Source organism: Anabrus simplex, chromosome 2, assembly GCF_040414725.1.
Source record: "Anabrus simplex isolate iqAnaSimp1 chromosome 2, ASM4041472v1, whole genome shotgun sequence".
Taxonomy (NCBI): domain Eukaryota; kingdom Metazoa; phylum Arthropoda; class Insecta; order Orthoptera; family Tettigoniidae; genus Anabrus; species Anabrus simplex.
Window position 1 is genome coordinate 207,890,119 of NC_090266.1, and position 19,202 is coordinate 207,909,320.

A 19,202-nucleotide genomic window follows, 5' to 3' on the forward strand; every position below is an offset into this window, starting at 1 on the left:
CCTGATACCAACCTCAGTTGAGGAGCTAATGAAATTGAAATGAATGATGGTGAATGAAATTGGGTCAGGAGGTGGAAGGAACTGCCTGTGGCCTGTGAATAGGAATTGCCCCGGGATTTGTCTGGAAGCGAAAATGGGAAACTACAGAAAACCTTTCTCAGGACAGCCAATGGTGGGGCTCGAATCAACTCATCTCCTGAATGCAAGACTTGACTCCATAGCCGTAGTGTATTAACAGGCGCAGAAACTCCACTTGCCATTGGTCTCATTATAATAGCTTCCAGAATCTCAATCATGTATACCTGGCATGTGATCTCGATATTACTTTCATTCGTCCATTCCACTACTCGGTTACTTGCCATACTGTGATGAGAAAAGAATTTTCACCATTTATAAAATTTAATGCAGGCAAATTTTTTTCTCAAGAATTTAATATTATACAGGGTGCACCAAAAATTATTTAACTACTGCACATTATTGCATATTACTGTAAAATGGAAGATCAACATTAGTCCTCATTTTCAGAATGGAGAGTTAATGAAAAAACATTGGGAATACGGAACAGGTATGAAAATGACATTCCATGATTTAAAAAAGGCTTAAAATAGTGTACCACCGAGCTCAATAGCTGCAGTCGCTTAAGTGCGGCCAGTATCCAGTATTCGGGAGATAGTGGGTTCGAACCCCACTGTCGGCAGCCCTGAAGATGGTTTTCCGTGGTTTCCCATTTTCACACCAGGCAAATGCTGGGATTGTACCTTAATTAAGGCCATGGCCACTTCCTTCCCACTCCTAGTCCTTTCCTGTCCCATCGTCGCCATAAGACCTATCTGTGTCGATGCGACGTAAAGCAACTAGCAAAAAAAAAAAAGACAACATAGTGTACCCAGAGCAAATGTATGAAAAGTAATGCAATAGAAAGGATTTGGAAAATAAGTAATAGAATATGTGCAAGCAATGTACAAAAATTATTGATGCAATGTCCAGGCACATGTGGGAAGGACAGAGTGGTTTAGAATGAAACTGGACTACAGCAAGGAAAGTGTGTTGTCACCACTGTTATTCACAGGGGTTATGGATGAAACTGTGAAAGAGACAAAAGTAAAATATGTAGATAAGGAGGTGATGATAATGCTGTTTGCAGATGATATTATGGTGCTGGGAGCAAACAGAGAGGAAGTACAAGGGCAACTCAACATGTTGAATGAGCTTATTGAAAATTATGGAATGGGAATCAGCGTGGAAAAGAGTAAAACAGTGGTGCTGACTAGAGGAGAAAAGGAAGGGAAAGAAATTATAAACATAAAGGGAAGAAAATGTCGAAATTGTGGAAAGCTTCAAGTACATGCAAAGTGAACCGATGCATGATGAAGGGCTCGACATGGAGATCAGTAAAAGTATTCAAGAGGGAAATGCATTCTACCAGAGTGTGAAAAACCTGGTGTGTAGAAAGGAAGGACCAATGAATTGTAAAGAGGTGATGTATAAAATGTCGCTGTTAAGGCCCCATTGAAAAAATAAGGATCTATCACTCCTTCACTGTATACACCTGCCCAAAGTGTTAACTCCAGGAACATTTAATTCCTTGTCCATAGATTTTCAGAAGACCAGTGGACACAATTATGTTTGTTAACTCTTCCATTTAACTTGGAATATGCTTCAAGCCACAGCGGAGTTATGGATACTGACAAGAAGACAGGAGAATAAATTACAGGCCAATAGAATTAAATTTTTAAGAAGCTAAGGAAAGACAAATAAGGACTGAGTAAGAAATGAGGATGTCAGGAAGGAAGTTGGAGAGGAAAAGCTTTACAAAAGAATGGAAAGGGATAAACTGAGATGGTTTGGACATACTGTAAGGAGGATGGAAGAAGGAAGAATGCCAAAGTGCATGATAGCGACCCAGGTAGAAGGAGGGAGGGCAAGATGAAGACACAGTCCAAGGTGGTTGAAAACAATCAAGAACAGTATAATTAGAAGAAACCTGGACTGGAAAACAGTTAAGGAAGGCCAATGGTGGTTGGATAGAGGAAAGTGGCAAGGTGCCATAAACATCCCATCCCAGCGGATGCTGGACAACAGAAATGGATGATGACAACTGTCGACGGTCATTTTTAAGTTAATTAAGTAATCACGGAACCTGTGCACAGTGAAGGAAATTTAGTTTGAAGAGTACAGTAGTGGCAAGACTGGCTTGTTAGTAACAATGACAAGCTGGCTTCATCTGTGCACTGTCTGCTAGTGTGAGAAACTTACATTACTAATAAAAAACTGTCCACAAAATAGCATGTGTTTGTTTTAGAGAAGTGGTGGTCAACTTGTTTGAAATTATGAAGACGGTAGGACAAGTTTTGTTGAAATGTACCCATATACTCGGCCAGCATACAGGCAAGTGGTCTATAAATTAAATGGAAGTTAGAGGAGACAGGATCTGTAACTGAATTACCACACAGTGGTCATCCAAAATCAGTAACTACAGAAGAAAATCTATAGGTCATTGCAGGTCATTCAATCACCCAAAAAAAACAGTGAGAAAATGTTATAAGGAGGTACAACTTTCCAACAGAAGTGTAACGAGAATGTTAAAACATTACATGTGGAGCCTTATCAGCCTACATTGCTGCATTTCCCAAACAAGGATGATCCTGATCGAAGATGTGAAATCTGTGAGTGATATGTGTCAGAAGTGAATATGATCCTAAATTTTACAGAACAATTCTGTGGCTTGAAGCATATTCTAAGTTAAATGGAAGAGTTGGCAAACATAATTGTGTGTACTGGTCTTTCGAAAATCTATGGATGAGGAATTAAATGCTCATGGAATTAACACTTTGGGCAGGTATAGGCAGTGAAGGAGTGATAGATCCTTATTTTTTCAGTGGGGACTTGACAGCGAACAGGTACATTTGAATGTTAAGAGTCTATCTCTGTATTCGAAACAGTACGAATTATCATCATTTGGTAGCAAGATTGTGCTCCACCGCACAACGAATTAACCTCTTAGCCGCATCAACCGCTTATGCACATTTATACATATCACGGCATACTGTCCGCTAGTTGTGTGAATTGCTTTCAAGCATCAAGCCATTTCAAATTAGCACTGTACGATGCGTGAAATGCTTATAAGAACAAAAACCTTTCCTGAAACTTTCTGCCATCTATTGAGTGTTGGTTGTATGTCTTGCTAATCATGGAATTCAAGTGGGGGGGGATTACCTTTAGGATCATTGCCTGTCCCACCTACAAAACCAGCATGGCGACTTTCAGTGCTTCCAGAGGCAAAAACAAATTGAAAGATTTAGCCAAAAATTATATTGCGTGTATGTTGTTAGATTCAGAAGACAGTGATGCTGATAGCAAGAATTATTTTAGTGATCCAAGCGGTGTCAATGATGCAGAAGTTGGCACAGAAGACAGTGACATTATAGACAATCAAAGAGAGTGTGAACGGTTCTTATTTACCACCGATACTAATTTGCATGTACACTTTGAGGATAATTCTGAATCTCATTGATATTTTTGAGCATCTGGAAGTAGGGCTGCATGAAGGCTAATACGGAATGAAGGAGAAAATTTTTTGAGCATTTCTTTTCTGACAAATAGCAGAGCTGAGAGAGAGAGAGTGAGAGAGAGAGAGAGAGAGTGAGAGAGAGAGAGAGAGAGAGAGAGTGTGTGTTTCTGAATATTTATGTTTCAAGTTAACTTTGCCCTAGTAAAAATATGTTCATATTTGAGGAAAAAATTACCAAAATAAATTACTGAACAGGTGAAAAGTAAATACTCAGTTAAGAGGTTAAACTACTGTGAATAACTGAATGGTCATTCTGAAGAGTGGATAGGAAAGCGAGGTAAATTCGATTGGCCGCTGAGATCACTGGACCTCGTGCATTGTGATTTTTCAACGTGGGAGATACTGAGGGACAAAGTCTCAGCTACAAAGCCACTAAACGTACAGCATTTAACTCTTTCCGCTCGCGTGTCAACAACAAGTCGACAGCCGCTATTCAGCACTAACACTCGTGTCGAACCCCGGTCAACGCACGGTTTTGCATTACATAACTACTCTGTGGAGTACACTAGGACTTCTATTTATTATTCAATGATTACTGCTATCTTCTAGGCACTGTGATAACCAAGTTCAGACAACTTCATTTCAAATGCGATGACAATATTACTCTGTTTCCTTGGTGATGTATATGTTCAATGGAAGGCAATAGCGAGAAAATGGCAGCAACCGGCTTGACAGAGGAAAAAATATTGACAACAATTTTTACACTTTACGGACAATGACCAAGAAAGTGATGAACTTTTTTAGGCAAGTAATGAAAATGATGTTTCAGAAAGTGATCTGAGTGATAATAGTAATGACAGTGATGAGTGTGATGTTATGAGAGGTGGTAATGTGTTGCAGTGATCCAGACCTCACCGGCGTTCACAAAATTCCAATACTGATTGGAGATCATAAGACTACAGGTGATGTAGGCCTGTCTAAATTACCTTTTAAGTCAGTAAGAACGTAGTAGTATCCCAACTTGTGGGAACATCCAGAACACTCAGAACCAGTGACAAGATGGCAACTACTGTGTGTGAGTCTGTGATATCCGTGGTGGATAATGGTGTAAGATGCAGTGAAAAATGTGGCAAATGCAGAAGAGTAGTTAAAAATGGGATTCTGTGTCATAAATGTGATGAATGGTACCACTTTGTTGTGTAAATATTGTAAATAGGACTGATATTGAAGAAAGTGTGTGGCTGTGTCCCGAGTGTAAACAAGCTGATAGTGAGGCAGAACAACAAGAAAGAGAGACTTACGAATCTATGCATAAGATTTTAGGAGTGCTACAAGAAGACTTATGTGCTCTGAAACTTGAAAATGAAAGCTTAAAAGACAGAATAAAGAAACTGGAAGATAAAGAAGACAGTGGAGAAGAAAGATCGCCGTTTACGGAAGTGACGCGTAGCCATTTTAGGCCTAATGTTAAATATATGGGAGAAACTACGTACAACATAAAACCGGGAAAAAACTCTTTGCAGTGCCAAAATAGATTTCAGTCATTGCAAGTTCCAGAAGAAGACACATTAAGTTTTCCGAATAATTTTAAATCCAGTGGAGGTAACCTACAGAAGAAGACAACCAACCGAAAGTCAAGATCGCCAAAAATTCATCTCTAAGCAGACAGTCAAGGGCGGGGTATGACAGAAGGCATCAAGGATGAGCTGCATAATCCAGAAACTGAGGTTTTAGGACTAATAAAATCAGGTGCCAATATTGAAGACGTCCTTTCAAGTTGTGATCCTGTGTTAGAGAAGGACAATTATGCGGAGATTGTGAGTGGTACAAATGACATTGCTGCAAATGAAGGTGAGGAACTAATTACGACCCTCAGAGATAAGATTTCCAAACTACCTGACTCAAAAGTAATTGTAGTTAACGTGCCACCCAGGTATGACCTTTTAGAGGAATCATGTGTGAACAAAGCTGTACATGATGTAAATATAAAAGTCAAGAGATTATGTAAAAGTTTTAGAAATGTCTATGTAGCAGATACTTTAGGTCTTGGCAGGCAAATGTTCACTAGGCATGGGTTACATCTGAATGGTAATGGAAAAGCAACTCTCTGTAGACAAATTGCTACAATTATCACCAGATATTTGCAAACTAATATGCACTTAAGAAAACCCTGTTAAGAAGGGTAAAATGACCTCAGACCCCGTTTATTATACAAGGGAAATAAGAAAATTAAAAAGAAAATGTAGAATAGTAAACAGGAAAATCAAAGAGGGTAGGGAGAATAGAGAAACTAGAAAACAGCTAATGAGGGAACTGAACAGAGTGAAAAAGGAAGCAACTTCAAGAGGGTAATGACCACAAAGGGAAATGGAAAAAGCTGTATTCATACATTAGGAATCAAAAAGGAAAAGGAATCCAAATTCCTACAATGGAGGGAGAAGGGGGTGAACACTATTTAACAGATACTGAGAAAGCAAATCTATTTAGTAGGGAATTCAGAGATTCAGTAGAAGATTGTCAGGAGTTGGAAACAGTAACAGAAGATAGAAAGGGAAAGACACATAGGGAAACAAGAAGCTTCTCAGTCACAAATGAAGATATTTTCAGAGAAATCCAACTGCTTCAGCAGGGAAAAGCAGCAGAAAGTGATCAAATTAGTGGGGGGGTATTAAAGACAATAGGGTGATACATAGTGCCTTACTTAAAATTTATCTTTGACTATGTCATAAATAATAGTGTAATACCAAAAGAATGGAAGGAATCTATAATAATACCAATTTATAAAGGAAAGGGTGATAAAAGCAAACCAGAGAACTACAGACCAATCAGCCTGACCAGTATAGTTTGTAAAATACTGGAGAGGTTAATAGCAAAGTACATCAGAGGGATATATGATGATGAAAATTGGTTCATGAGGAGCCAGTATGGATTTAGAAAGAAATTTTCTTGTGAGGCACAACTGGTGGGATTTCAGCAGGACATATCAGATCAGTTGGATTCAGGAGGCCAGTTAAATTGCATAGCCATAGATCTTTCCAAAGCCTTTGATAGAGTGGAACATGGAATATTATTAAATAAATTGGAGGGAATAGAATTGGACGTAAGGGTTATATGTTAGATAAGAACATTTCTAAATTCAAGGGTTCAGAAAGTCAAAGTAGGAAATAATATATCACAGGAGGAGAAAGTTTGGAAGGGAATTGCACAGGGTAGTATAATCGGTCCGTTACTTTTCTTAATATACACAAATGATTTAGGGAACAAAATAACATCAAAAATAAGATTGTATGCAAATGATATAATTGTTTATAGGGAAATAAATAACATTGAGGATTGTTCAGAATTACAAAGGGATCTTGAGAGTATCCAACAATGGGTTGAAGATAATAATATGAAGGTTAATGGAGGCAAATCAACTGTTACAACATTTACAAACAGGAGCTTTAAAACTGAATTTGAATATACTTTGGATGAGGTAGTTATCCCAAAAGATGGCAAGTGCAAATACTTAGGTGTGAGATTTGAAAGTAATTTCCACTGGAAGGGTCATGTTGATGACATTGTTGGGAAAGCAAACAGATCGTTACATGTCATAATGAGGCTACTTAAAGTATGCAAAAAAGAATTAAAAGAAAAAAATTACTTAAGTATGGTTCGTCCATTATTGGAATATGCAAACAGTGTTTGGGATCCTCACCAAGAATACCTAATAAAAGAAATAGATAGTGTGCAGAGGAAAGCAGCAAGATTTGTAACAGGGGATTTCAGGAGAAACAGCAGTGTATTAGAAACGTTAGAGGAACTTGGGTGGGAAACTTTAAGTAAGAGAAGGGAGAAAACTAGACTTACAGGAATATATAGAGCCTATACAGGAGAAGAAGCATGGGGAGAAATCCGCGAGAGGCTTCAGCTGGAAAATAATTATATCGGCAGAACTGACCACAAGTATAAAATTAGAAGGAATTTTACCAGAAGCGATTGGGGTAAATTGTCATTCATTGGGAAGGGCGAGAATAAGTGGAACAGTTTACCAGGGGTAGTGTTTGATCCTTTTCCAAAATCTGTACAGATATTCAAGAAGAGAATAAACAGCAACAGGGAAAATAAATGAAATGTTAGAGGGCATTCGACCAGTGCAGGCAATAGTAAATAAAAAATGTGTGTGAAAAAATTAATTCCATTCCCTGGTCCACAGAGTTTGGACAGCCAAAGTAGGGGACTGCCTGTAGGGGTGAAGTACAGTGGGGACTTCGAGGGCCCTGGGACCACTACGGTAGCTGTGAAGGCCCTTCACGAACTCTGAAAAGTGGTGGCAAAAGGGGCTCTGGTTAAGACACAGCAGGTCGTTATGCTACTTAGGTTCCAAAACGGGTAAAAAAAAAAAAAAAGTAAATAAATGGAATGTAAATTTTAATCTTATACCAGTTGCACAGTATTATTTGAAGTATTCCACATACTGTATATGAGTTGACTATGATAGTAAGTATAGGAGATATTATAAGTAGAATTTTGTAAACAATATAAATTTATTAAGGATGATCTGTTTGTTTAATAGGAAAAAATTGTTAGCAAAAATTGTATATTATTGTATTCTAGAAAAATTTTCTTCTTCTCTTGTTAATTTAAAATTTAGTGCTTGACAGTAGTGTATTTTAGTGTACTATTTGCCACTGAAGTAGACACCTCATTTGCAAATAAAGAGATTTTGATTTGATTTGATTTGATTTGATTTGAAGAAAAAGCCTCAGCAATTACCCGGTGTGGAAAAAAAAAAAAAAAAATATATATATATATATATATACAAGGGGCTTCAAACCCACCTTCTCCTGAATGCAAACTCACAGTTACATGACCCAAACTGCATATCCATCTTGTTCAATTTTATGCATCCAGTATTAATTCGTATTGTGTTAATTTGCCTGTGTATAAACATATGCATACATTGAAATATTTGGCTGTATGCTTCATTGGGACACGCAAGCCTTCCCCACAGTGGCAAGGTCACATGGTTCACACGAAAGGCAGTGTTGCATAACTTCTAATAAATCATGGATCCTGGTGCTTGAACATGGCTATGTTTGTTTTGCCAAAAGAGTCTACTGAATGCACTCTTTTGCTAAAACAAGAAAGAAAAAAGTAGAAAGTTGCAAGTACTCAATTATATTAAGTCATCTCGGATGTGTTAGGAAATGATGTTCAGGTAGGGAGGGTTTGGAAGAGATAAGAGGATTATAAGGCGTTCTTAACCCTTAGTGGACGACTGTCGGGCATTTCCCGACATCCCAGTTTCCTGTTCTAGACGTATGTCGGGATATACCCGCCGGCTGTTTCCGCGATAAATATATACGCGTGTGATGCAATTATGCGTGCCGCTATCTATAGTTATTGTATAGAAACTTTAGGAATGTCATAGCCTTCTAGATGCGTAAAAACTTTGTTTTATGAGTTTTACAGGTGAATAAAGAACGAGCTGTTGTTTACGTTAGTCAGCTGTGAAAATGGTGGCGCGCAGACAGGTTAGTGCTACTTCGTCTGATATAGCTTGTTTCTTACGTGAAATTGCCAGCAGTGATGACGAATTATCAGTTATGGACAGTGGGTTTGATGTTTCTGAGAGCGATGATGTCAATTCTAGAGAAATGGAAGTAGCTGAAAGCGATACAAATAGTAGTGAACCAGACAATGGTTGGAAAGTTTATCTCCCAACTGATCTGAACGTTGTAAAGAAACCACACATTTTTATTAGTGGTCTCACCTCCCGCAGGTAAGAAACCATTTACTCTCGTTGAATTGTTTACACCACTATTTGTTATGGAAGAATTGGTACAAAAAATTGTGATGAGACTAACCTCTATGCAAGAGCAAAAGTACAAATGAATGCTTCGAGAAGTACCACATTGAGAAGAAATATAAGTAGAAAAGGGGCAAACTGTCTTTCAACTACGTAAGTGGATCAAAAGGTTAGTTGCACTAACGCGCCGCAGCAGCGCGCTGTGTGTCGCAAACGTGGGCACAGCGGAGAAAGGGACAGACACTGCCTACACATCTGTTAGGCAGGTCTCGTCTAGTATTGTGTGAATAGCGGCCAAATGCAATGGCGCGTCAACTGGACGTTCACTCCAAATATGAGATGCGTGCAACAATCCGATTCCTATGCGCCAAAAGGAAGAATTGCACGGACATTCATCATGAAATTAGTGCTGTGTATGGGAAGCGGGCCATTTCCCGGCAAGGTATCGTAAAGTGGTGTCAGCAATTCGAAACCGGATGCACGGATATCATGGACAACCATCGTGAAGGCAGGCCCGCAACGTCCAGGACCCGTACAAAGGTCAACAGTGTGAATGCGATCATTAGACAGAACCGGCACATTAAACTGAGAGAAATCACGACGCAGCTTAACATGTCGTATGGCAGTGTGTACGCCACTGTTCACGAGGACTTTGGATATTGTAAGCTGTGTCAAAGATGGGTCCCATGTCTTCTCACCGATGAGCACAAGGGACAACGTTTCCAATCCTCCCTGGCATTTTTGCAACGCTATGCCACAGACGGCAACAGGTTTCTGCGGCGAATCATCACAGGCAACGAAGCCTGGGTCCACCACTTCACCCCCGAAACGAAGCGAACATCAATGGAATGGGTGCACTCCTCATCACCACAACGAAAGAAGGCCAAGGTTCAACCTTCAGCCGGTAAGGTTATGGTGACAGTGTTCTTTGACATGGAGGGTTTGCTGCATGTGGAATTCATGCTGAAAGGAACGACGATCAACGTGTCGTCGTATTGTCAAACGTTGCACCGGTTACGTAAAGTGATTAAAGAGAAGTGCGGGCGGAAATTGAGCTTCGGTGTGATTTTGTTGCACGATAACGCAACACCTCACAAGGCCCGCCAAACTAGAGAACTGCTGCAGCGTTTCAAGTGGGAGGTCTGGCAACATCCACCATACAGGCCCGACCTAGCGCCATGTGACTTTCCTCTGTTCAGTAAGCTCAAAACGGAGCTCGGTGGTCGATGTTTCCAGACCGATGAGGAAGTGAAGCCCGCTGTCCCCGAGTGGTTGCAGAACGCTGGAGGAAATTTCTATGCATCCGGCATCGAAAAGTTGGTTATGCATTCGCAGAAATGTTTGGAGTCTCTTGGAAACTATGTGGAAAAGTGACGTTACAGTGTATGTTGTTATAGTTGTGTTGCTGTTGTATAGGTGGTGTAATAAATGGCCATAACTTGGAAGTGCAACTTATTTTCTGATCTGCCCTCGTACATGTTTATTGCTTATAGTGTGTATCTAGAGTGATAAACTAATTCATAATGTTGTGAGTCAGACACTGTATCTTCATTATACCTTCACTGTAAATATGCAGCTTTTTTTAAGAAAAAAATGCGACTAGTGCAGGTCTACACAAGAAAAATTTCATCCGCTAAGAGGTGTTGAGAGAGGAAGGGCAGAGTGAATATAACAACATGTGAATTTCATCCCGAGCCCATGCAAATTTCTTATGCATGCTAGGTGGAGTGAAATATTTTAATTAAAATGTGAAGTTTCTCTGCAGCTTGTCTCTGTTAAACAGCAGAAACCCAAAAGTTATCATTGCAAATTCAATAAAACTGATGGTGTCAATGATTCAGTTATGATTAAGTCTGCACTTGAAGAACAAATATTGAATCAATGTTCTTTACAAATATGTTTGTCCCAAATGGTTCACCACTTCAGAGGAGTTGATTTACATGGAGTGAACTTTTGCAATCGAATTTATTCAACTGTGACCTTTTCCCTGCACCCAAATCAGAGCAAAGGTATATATAGAACTGCAATATGGTGGTGGGCATTGTCTTGGTGTCTAGCTTGACAACAATAATTCGTTCACTATGCTGGTCATAGTAGCTTACCTGCTGCCCAATTTTCTTCTTCATCATTAAACCAACTTCTGGATTTCCCATGTTCAGTTTTGTGTTGATAATTCTGTAGCTGCCTGATCAAAAATCCTGCTTTTCCTGCCAACGTACTTCACTTATCCCTTTCAGACCGTGTACGCACAATTGTACGGGTTAGTGTTTTATTTATGTCTGAGCTTATTTGACGTTTCCTTGGCGCTAGACTGGACTGCAGTGCTTGTGGGGGACACGTAGCATATACTTCAGCTGTTTTTATTTAGTACTTGACCACCAGGGGGCAGGAAGAAGAGTTTAAAAACACAGTTCATTAGCAAGATGGGGGTAAGCAGTAATGCCTAAAGTAAGTATTTATTTATTGCATTCATATTAATCTAGAAGCTTTACTGAATATCAGAATATAATCAATGAAGTGCGTAAATTGTGTAGCAAACGTAAATTATGAACTTAAAACATCGTACGTAATACCACAAGGTTTTGAATGTTGATACGCACATATGTGCGGGCTAGGTTTCCTCACATGCAATGCATGCAGGAGTGCTGGGTGCTGTCACAAAAAGGACTGTGAAAGCAAAACTCGTACTCTACATGAGAAATGTAATGTATAAGATTTTAATTGTTTAAAATCATTCCACACTGTAAAAAAGAACATTTGATCATGTACATGTGCATATTCACATGTACTGAGTTAATTTTTTTAAATTTTTTATTTTTTTATTTTTTGCAAGTACTGAATGAAGTCCTGACATGCACAATTGTGTGGGTTCTGTTTTTCAGCCGATAGTTCTTATTTTGTAAAATAAACTGTAAAAACATGTATTTGAGAGCATTTTAGTAAATTTTTGACGTTTTGACACCTCCAGATTTCTTTCAGATCTGACGACAAGTTGCTGGTGCCAAAAGGGCAGTAAAAGCAAAACTCTTCCTCAATGTAGAAAATGTAACGTTTACTTGTGTTTGAACGAAGATTTAATTGTTTTAAATTATTCTTCACTATAAAATAGAACATTTGATCATGTACATATGTATATTCTCATGCAGTGAGGTAATTTTTCTTTTTCGTAAGTAGTGAATTCAGTCCTGACACGCACAATTGTGCGGGTGCTTTTTTTCAAATGTTAATTTTTATTTTAGTCAGTTTTTGACGTACAAACAAAAATTCACACCGCCAGTTTTCTTTCAGTTCTGAAAGGGTTATACCAACTACATCTAATTTTAGTCTATCCATTTCCCTATTCATATTCTATAACCTACCACAACGATTCAAACTCCCAGCATTCCACGCTCTGACTCGTAGAATGTCAGTATTCATTTTCCTAATGATTGCCCCCTCCTGTGTAGTCCCCACCCAGAGATCCAAATGGGGGACTATTTTACCCGGGAGGAAGTCATCATCAGTACAGCATTCAGTCATACAGAGAGCTGGATATCTTCGAGTTAGTCACAGCTGTAGTTTCCCGTTGCTTTCAGCTGTATAGCAGTATCAACACAGCTAAGCCACGTTAAACTTTTATTACAGGGCCATATCAGCCAATCATCAAGACTGCTTGCCTTGCAACTTCCGAAAGCCTGCTACCAGCTTTTGATGAATCATTCGTTAGTCTGGTCTCTGAAGGGATTCCCTTCTGATATAGTTGTACCTATGGTTTGGCTGTCTGCTTCACTGGGATGCGCAAGCCTCTCCCACCATTGTAACCGTCCAGGCTTCTCCAGCCCTACTAATTTAATATAATATCATTTTACGCGATATCATTGATATCAAGTTTATCCGCCATCGGCGATTATTTGTAATAACATATTTATTCAACGTCAATCATTTGTAATCAAGGCTTTTTGGAATCATACTGTATATATGATAACATCATTTTATTATTTAAATTATTATATTATGTAGGATAAGAATTCATTATGTTGTAAATACGGTCAATATGTTGAGACATAGTTGTTTTCATTTCATCTCATGTTTGTGTATACGGAGGGTTATTCTTGAAGCTTGGGATTTTGCGTGCGTCATGGGTTTATTTTATGACCAAGGCTAGTAAACAGCGACCCGTGCGCGAGGCTTGCAAGGTGGTCAGCTATATCATCGCCACGCCTTCTGGACTTGTCGAGGAAGAAGAGAAAGGGAGTTGATGCTTCGATCTATCGAATCAGATACTTCGTTGTATATGAGTTTTGAGATTGAACTGTTACCACGAGTGGGGGGTGAGCCCGGATATATACTGATTCTCAACACGAGAACGGGAGCTAACAGCCTTACGACCTTACGACATTACAACCTTACAACCTAACTACGTGAACTCCATCACTACTACTTCTACTGTGAACATCTACTTTGTATGACGTGATTTGATATTTGAAACAGTGTGTGGTCGCTCCGCGACATAGTTATTTTTGTACAATGTGTTATCACTTCGATACAGTACTTAGTTGCGGTAATTTTATCGGATCTGCGTGAGACGAAACAAGCTTACGGCTTTTGTTATATTCAGTAAATATTGTGGACGAAGAACTATGTTTAGTTCAAGTCTACGGAAATTTGGTACAAGTCTGTACCGTATAAATTGTATAGCTCAGTTGGATTGATATTTCTACTAATATGGAAAAATTCATATCTCTGAATTTTCTCCTCATACGATCAACGCTGATCAGTTTTTACAAGTATAGGGCCAATGTCTAATTTTAAAGACTAGGCAAGCAGGGAGTGCTAGTCCAGATAGCCCGTATCATATCAGAGAAGGAAGGAAGGATGTCCATGGAGCAAAGTCTACATCGAGAAGAAGAGAACGAGTAACCACGGAAACCAGATGACGTCAACAAAAGCTGCAATTGGTGAGCTTCAATTAGATAAAGCAAGCAATAGTAAATTCAGTAAATTATAAATTCCTCCACGCTTTAAGGAAAATTTTCTGATTCATCTCATTTTTTTTTTTGTATAATAAATAAATTTGTATTTTATATTGCGTTAATTTTCTTTCTTAAGCGATACTTAATGGTTAATTATTTAAAATCCTACCCCTGTGATTTCAGTATAAGTCTCTATGCTAGTAAATATAAATTTTGGTTTACAGTTTTATTTAAAACTGCAACCATGGCGCCCAAACATTACATAGAGAAATGGGGAACCATGGAATGTTGATTGTTTCTATTTGCGTGGCAATTTGCGGGCAAGCCACAAATAGTTTATTTAATATTCATGTGTCCCAAGATAATAACTTTCATCTCCTCAAGTGTTTTGACGAGAGGGAACAGTTACACCATGGCAAGGTCACATGGTTCTCAGGGTAGGCAGTGTTGCATAACTTCTAAGAAATCATGGGCCCTGGTGCTTGAACATGGCTATGATTGATTTGTCAAATGAGTCCACTGAATGCACTCTGTTGCTAAATGATGGAAGACAGATGCATTTCGAATGTGTTAGGAAATGATGTTCGGGTAAGGGGAGGTAATCTGCAAGAGATAGAGGATTATAAGGAATTCTTAAGAGGTGTTAAGACATGAAGGGTAGAGTGAATACAACAACATGTCAATTTCACCCCGAGCCCATGCAAATCTCTAATGCACGCTAGGTGGAGTGAAAATATTTCAATTAAAATGTGAAGTTTCTTTGCAGTTTGTCTCTGTTTAACAGCAAAAACCCAGAAGTTATCATGTCTAGTTAACCCAGCTGTGAAAATATCAATCAAATTATCATTATTATTGTGGAAAATATCTTAAAACTATTGTCCAGGTACCTTGCCAATCTGATCATCCATATTGTCCACTTCAGACTTCTTTGCTAGACGGTCTGACTTCAGTCTGTCTACTTCACGCATGTCTCGTTCAATATCAGACATCTGCTTCTGTTCTGCTTGTTTTGCTGCCTCTAGTGCATCTTCGTCATCCTGAACGGCTCGTTCCCATCGAAGAACATTATCTAGTAAAAACACAAGTAATATATATATACACAAGCTCCAGAATTCACAAAAATTGAATTATGTGATAGTGTTTAAATGATCATATAAAAAATAACTGGAATGACAGAGAGTCCCTATTCCCAGCAACAATAGATTTCTATAGTTCATACAATCTACATGAAAATACAAACATTATTGTCGCAGGTAATAATTTATCCACAACAATGATGATCTCAATGGAATATAAATTTCATTCTTGTACAAGTTCCTGATGGCTTTCAGTGTCATTTCCTCCACTGAGGGGCCATCATTGCATGTAGTCATTCTTCCCTCTTGGGAGTCTAGTTGTTTACGATTGCTTAACGCTGAGCAGAGAGTTACTGGCAGTACAACATCCTTCATTACTATAACCAGTACCTAGAAAGTCAGCCAAACCACTGACAGACATGTACAGAGTATTCACTCAAAAGTAACAAGTGATATGAATGAATGACAGAAAAGTAGCCTATTTCATTACATAATGAACCAAAATAAGCCTTAATTCTTATTGAATGTTTCAATTCATTAAATACTTATATTTTATAATTGCAGTGTTACACAGTATCACCATTCATTTGAACAACAATAATGATCAAATGCATAACTGCTCTTGAAGAATGAATATTGAATGACTGTGCTTTACAAATATGTTCATCCCAAATGGTTCACCACTTTAGAAGAGTTGATTTAGATGGAGTGAACTTTTGCAATCGAACTTATTCAACACTGACCTCTTCCCTGCACCTGAAATTTTCAGAGCACCGAGCGAGTTGGCCGTGCGGTTAGAGGCACGCGGCTGTAAGCTTGCGTCCAGGAGATAGTAGGTTCGAACCCCACTGTCAGCAGCTCTGAAGATGGTTTTCCATGGTTTCCTATTTTCACACCAGGCAAATGCTGGGGCTGTACCTTAATTAAGGCCATGGCCGCTTCCTTCCAACTCCTAAGCCTTTTCTATCCTATCGTTGCCGTAAGTTCTATCTGTGTCGGTGCAGCGTAAAGCCACTAGCAAAAAAAAAAATCAGAGCAACATTTCCTTAAGAAAATTCAGTAATAGCATCAGATTTCATGCTACAGACTTCATGATTATGAAACAGTGAAAGGAAATAATTAGCTTTCTCCCCATTCACTGCCTGGTAGTACAAATGTTCAGTTCATTTGGAAGAGAAAAGTAAGCACCATTCCTCTAATAGCATGTTGCTTAACAGTATTTCTGAGCACTGTGGCACAATAATGCGTGTGCTGATAGATTCTGCATGCTTCTGCCTAATATACTTAGAAGTGGAATTATGATGCTGTTATATCAAAGAGAAAGGAGGAAGTACTTCTATGAACTCAGCTTAGTGAATTTGAAGCCTTACTCCTAGACATGATGGATAGAAGAAAAATATCAATATTGGGATTAAGTGAGACCAAATGGAAAGGAATTGGAAGTAAGACACTTCGTGGAGGTTATAAATTATACTGGAGTGGACAGGAGAAGGTAGCGAAAAATGGTGTTGGATTCTTAATTAACGAAAGGACTGATGCTACAACTGAAGTTATCTGCAAAAGTGATAGAATCATTAAAATGTTCATGAAACTGGAGAACACTAAGTACACCATCATACAAGTGTATGCCCCACAGACAGGCTGCAGTGAGGAAGACAAAGATAAATTTCGGCAAGACCTGGAAGATACAGTTAATGAGGAAAATGTTATTATTATTGGAGATCTAAATGCGCAAGTTGGGGTAGACAGACTTGGGTACGAGAACATCATTGGTCCACATGGATTTGGACAAAGGAACCCAGAAGGAGAACAACTATTAGATCTGTGCAGAAGAAATGATCTTATAATCAAAAATACATTCTTCAAAAAAAGAGACAATCACAGAATAACAAGGTACAGTTGGGATGGCCAGTATAGAACATTGATTGACTACGTAATCACAAATAAAGATGGTGGCAGGTACACCACAGATGTAAAGGTCATCCCTAGTGAAAGCATGGACAGTGACCACAGATTGTTGGTAGTAGACTTCAAACATAAGGCAAAAGAAACGCAGAAACTTATTACGAAAAAACCAAGGGTTAAAACTTGGAAGTTGCAAGAAGTCCAAATAAAGGAAGAATACAAACTACGGATTCAACAGAGTTTGCCAAAGTGTGAAGTAACCAGCGTTAATGAAGAATGGAAGGCCTTCAAAGACACCTTTGTGGGAGAAGCCAAAAACCTATGTGGAGTTACAAGTTCTATCAAAAGAAAAAAGGAGACACCATGGTGGAATGATAGAGTGAAAACAGCGGTGAAAGAAAGAAACCAAATAAAGAAGGCACTGGACAAGGAAAAACAAAAACAGGGACAAGAACAAAAAGAACAAGAAATACAAAGACTTCAAGGAGTATACAGGAACAAGAAACTTGCTGTAAAGAACATTGTAAGGGAAGAAAAAGAGAAGAAATGGAATGAGTTTGCAGACAAACTGGAAGAGGACAGTAGAGGAAATATGAAATTGCTATACAGAGTAGTGAAAAACAAGCGAAGGGATCAAGAGACCATAAAAGCAATAGAACGTGATGATGGAACTCTGGCAGAAGAAGAGGGAGAAATTAGTTTTTTTTTTTTTTTTTTTGCTAGGGGCTTTACGTCGCACCGACACAGATAGGTCTTATGGCGACGATGGGATAGGAAAGGTCTAGGAGTTGGAAGGAAGCGGCCGTGGCCTTAATTAAGGTACAGCCCCAGCATTTGCCTGGTGTGAAAATGGGAAACCACGGAAAACCATTTTCAGGGCTGCCGATAGTGGGATTCAAACCTACTATCTCCCGGATGCAAGCTCACAGCCGCGCGCCTCTGCGCGCACGGACAACTCGCCCGGTAGGGAGAAATTAAACAAGAACTCAAGATCTATTTCGAAAAGCTGCTGAATGGAGATACAGAAAACATAACAACGGTTAGAGGAGAGCCAAGTCGAGGAACCACAACTGAACCACCAATTACATGGCTTGAGGTTGAAAATGCGCTCAAGAGCATGAAGAAAGGAAAGGCAGTGGGCATAGATGAACTAAGTGCAGATATGCTGAAAGCAGCGGGAATTCCAGGAATCCAATGGCTCTACAGACTGCTCAACAAGATATGGGAGGAAAATACTATTCCTGAGGACTGGAAGATGGGCATCATTGTACCTCTGTTCAAGAAAGGAAGCCGACGAAAATGTACTAATTACCGTGGTATCACACTACTGTCTCATGTCCTGAAAATATTGGAAAAAATAATAGAGACCAGAATCAGAGATATTGTTGAACCAATTTTGGAAGAAGAGCAGTATGGTTCCAGACCAGGAAGGTCAACTACAGACCTTATATTTGCAATTAGGATGCTAATGGAAAAATACTGGGAGAAGAACAAGCCTCTATTTCTAATATTTTTGGACATTGAGAAAGCATACGATAGTGTACCAAGGGAAAGAATTTGGCAATGCATGAAAGAACTTTAAGTGCGAGACAGCCTCATAGACAAAGTGAAAATGTTGTATAGTGGGAACAGAAGCTGTGTTCAAGTAGGATGTGGCTTGTCGGACTGGTTTGAAACATAGAGAGGAGTGCAGCAGGGCAGCTCATTGTCACCACTTCTATTTATTATTGTAACGGATGAAGTAATGAAATTAATTAAAAGGAAAGAACATGGAGATATCAAAACCTTCACATTTGCAGATGATGTTGCGATCTGGAGTGACTCAGAAGAGGAATTGGGAGAGAGAATACAAAGTTGGAATGAGGAGTTTAAGAAATATGGTTTAAACAACAGCAAAACCAAGACGGTGGTGATGAAAGTGTATGGGGAAGGAGCAGAACTAATAGTCATGTTAAATGAAGCTCAAC

General features: G+C 39.0%; 1 protein-coding gene across 4 annotated transcripts in view; it reads right to left on the reverse strand.

Annotated features, from left to right (window-relative positions):
• Nucleotides 1-19,202, reverse strand: part of LOC136864009 (structural maintenance of chromosomes protein 1A) — a 679,773-nt gene that overhangs the window by 199,921 nt on the left and 460,650 nt on the right. For all 4 annotated transcript variants that reach the window (XR_010859243.2, XR_010859244.2, XR_010859242.2 and 1 more), the window contains exon 17: nt 15,142-15,323. Coding sequence is in view for 1 of the 4 variants with exons in the window: in XM_067140505.2 (XP_066996606.2) it covers nt 15,142-15,323 (182 nt within the window). In the remaining 3 variants the exon portion in view is untranslated. The remainder of the gene's footprint in view (nt 1-15,141; nt 15,324-19,202) is intronic.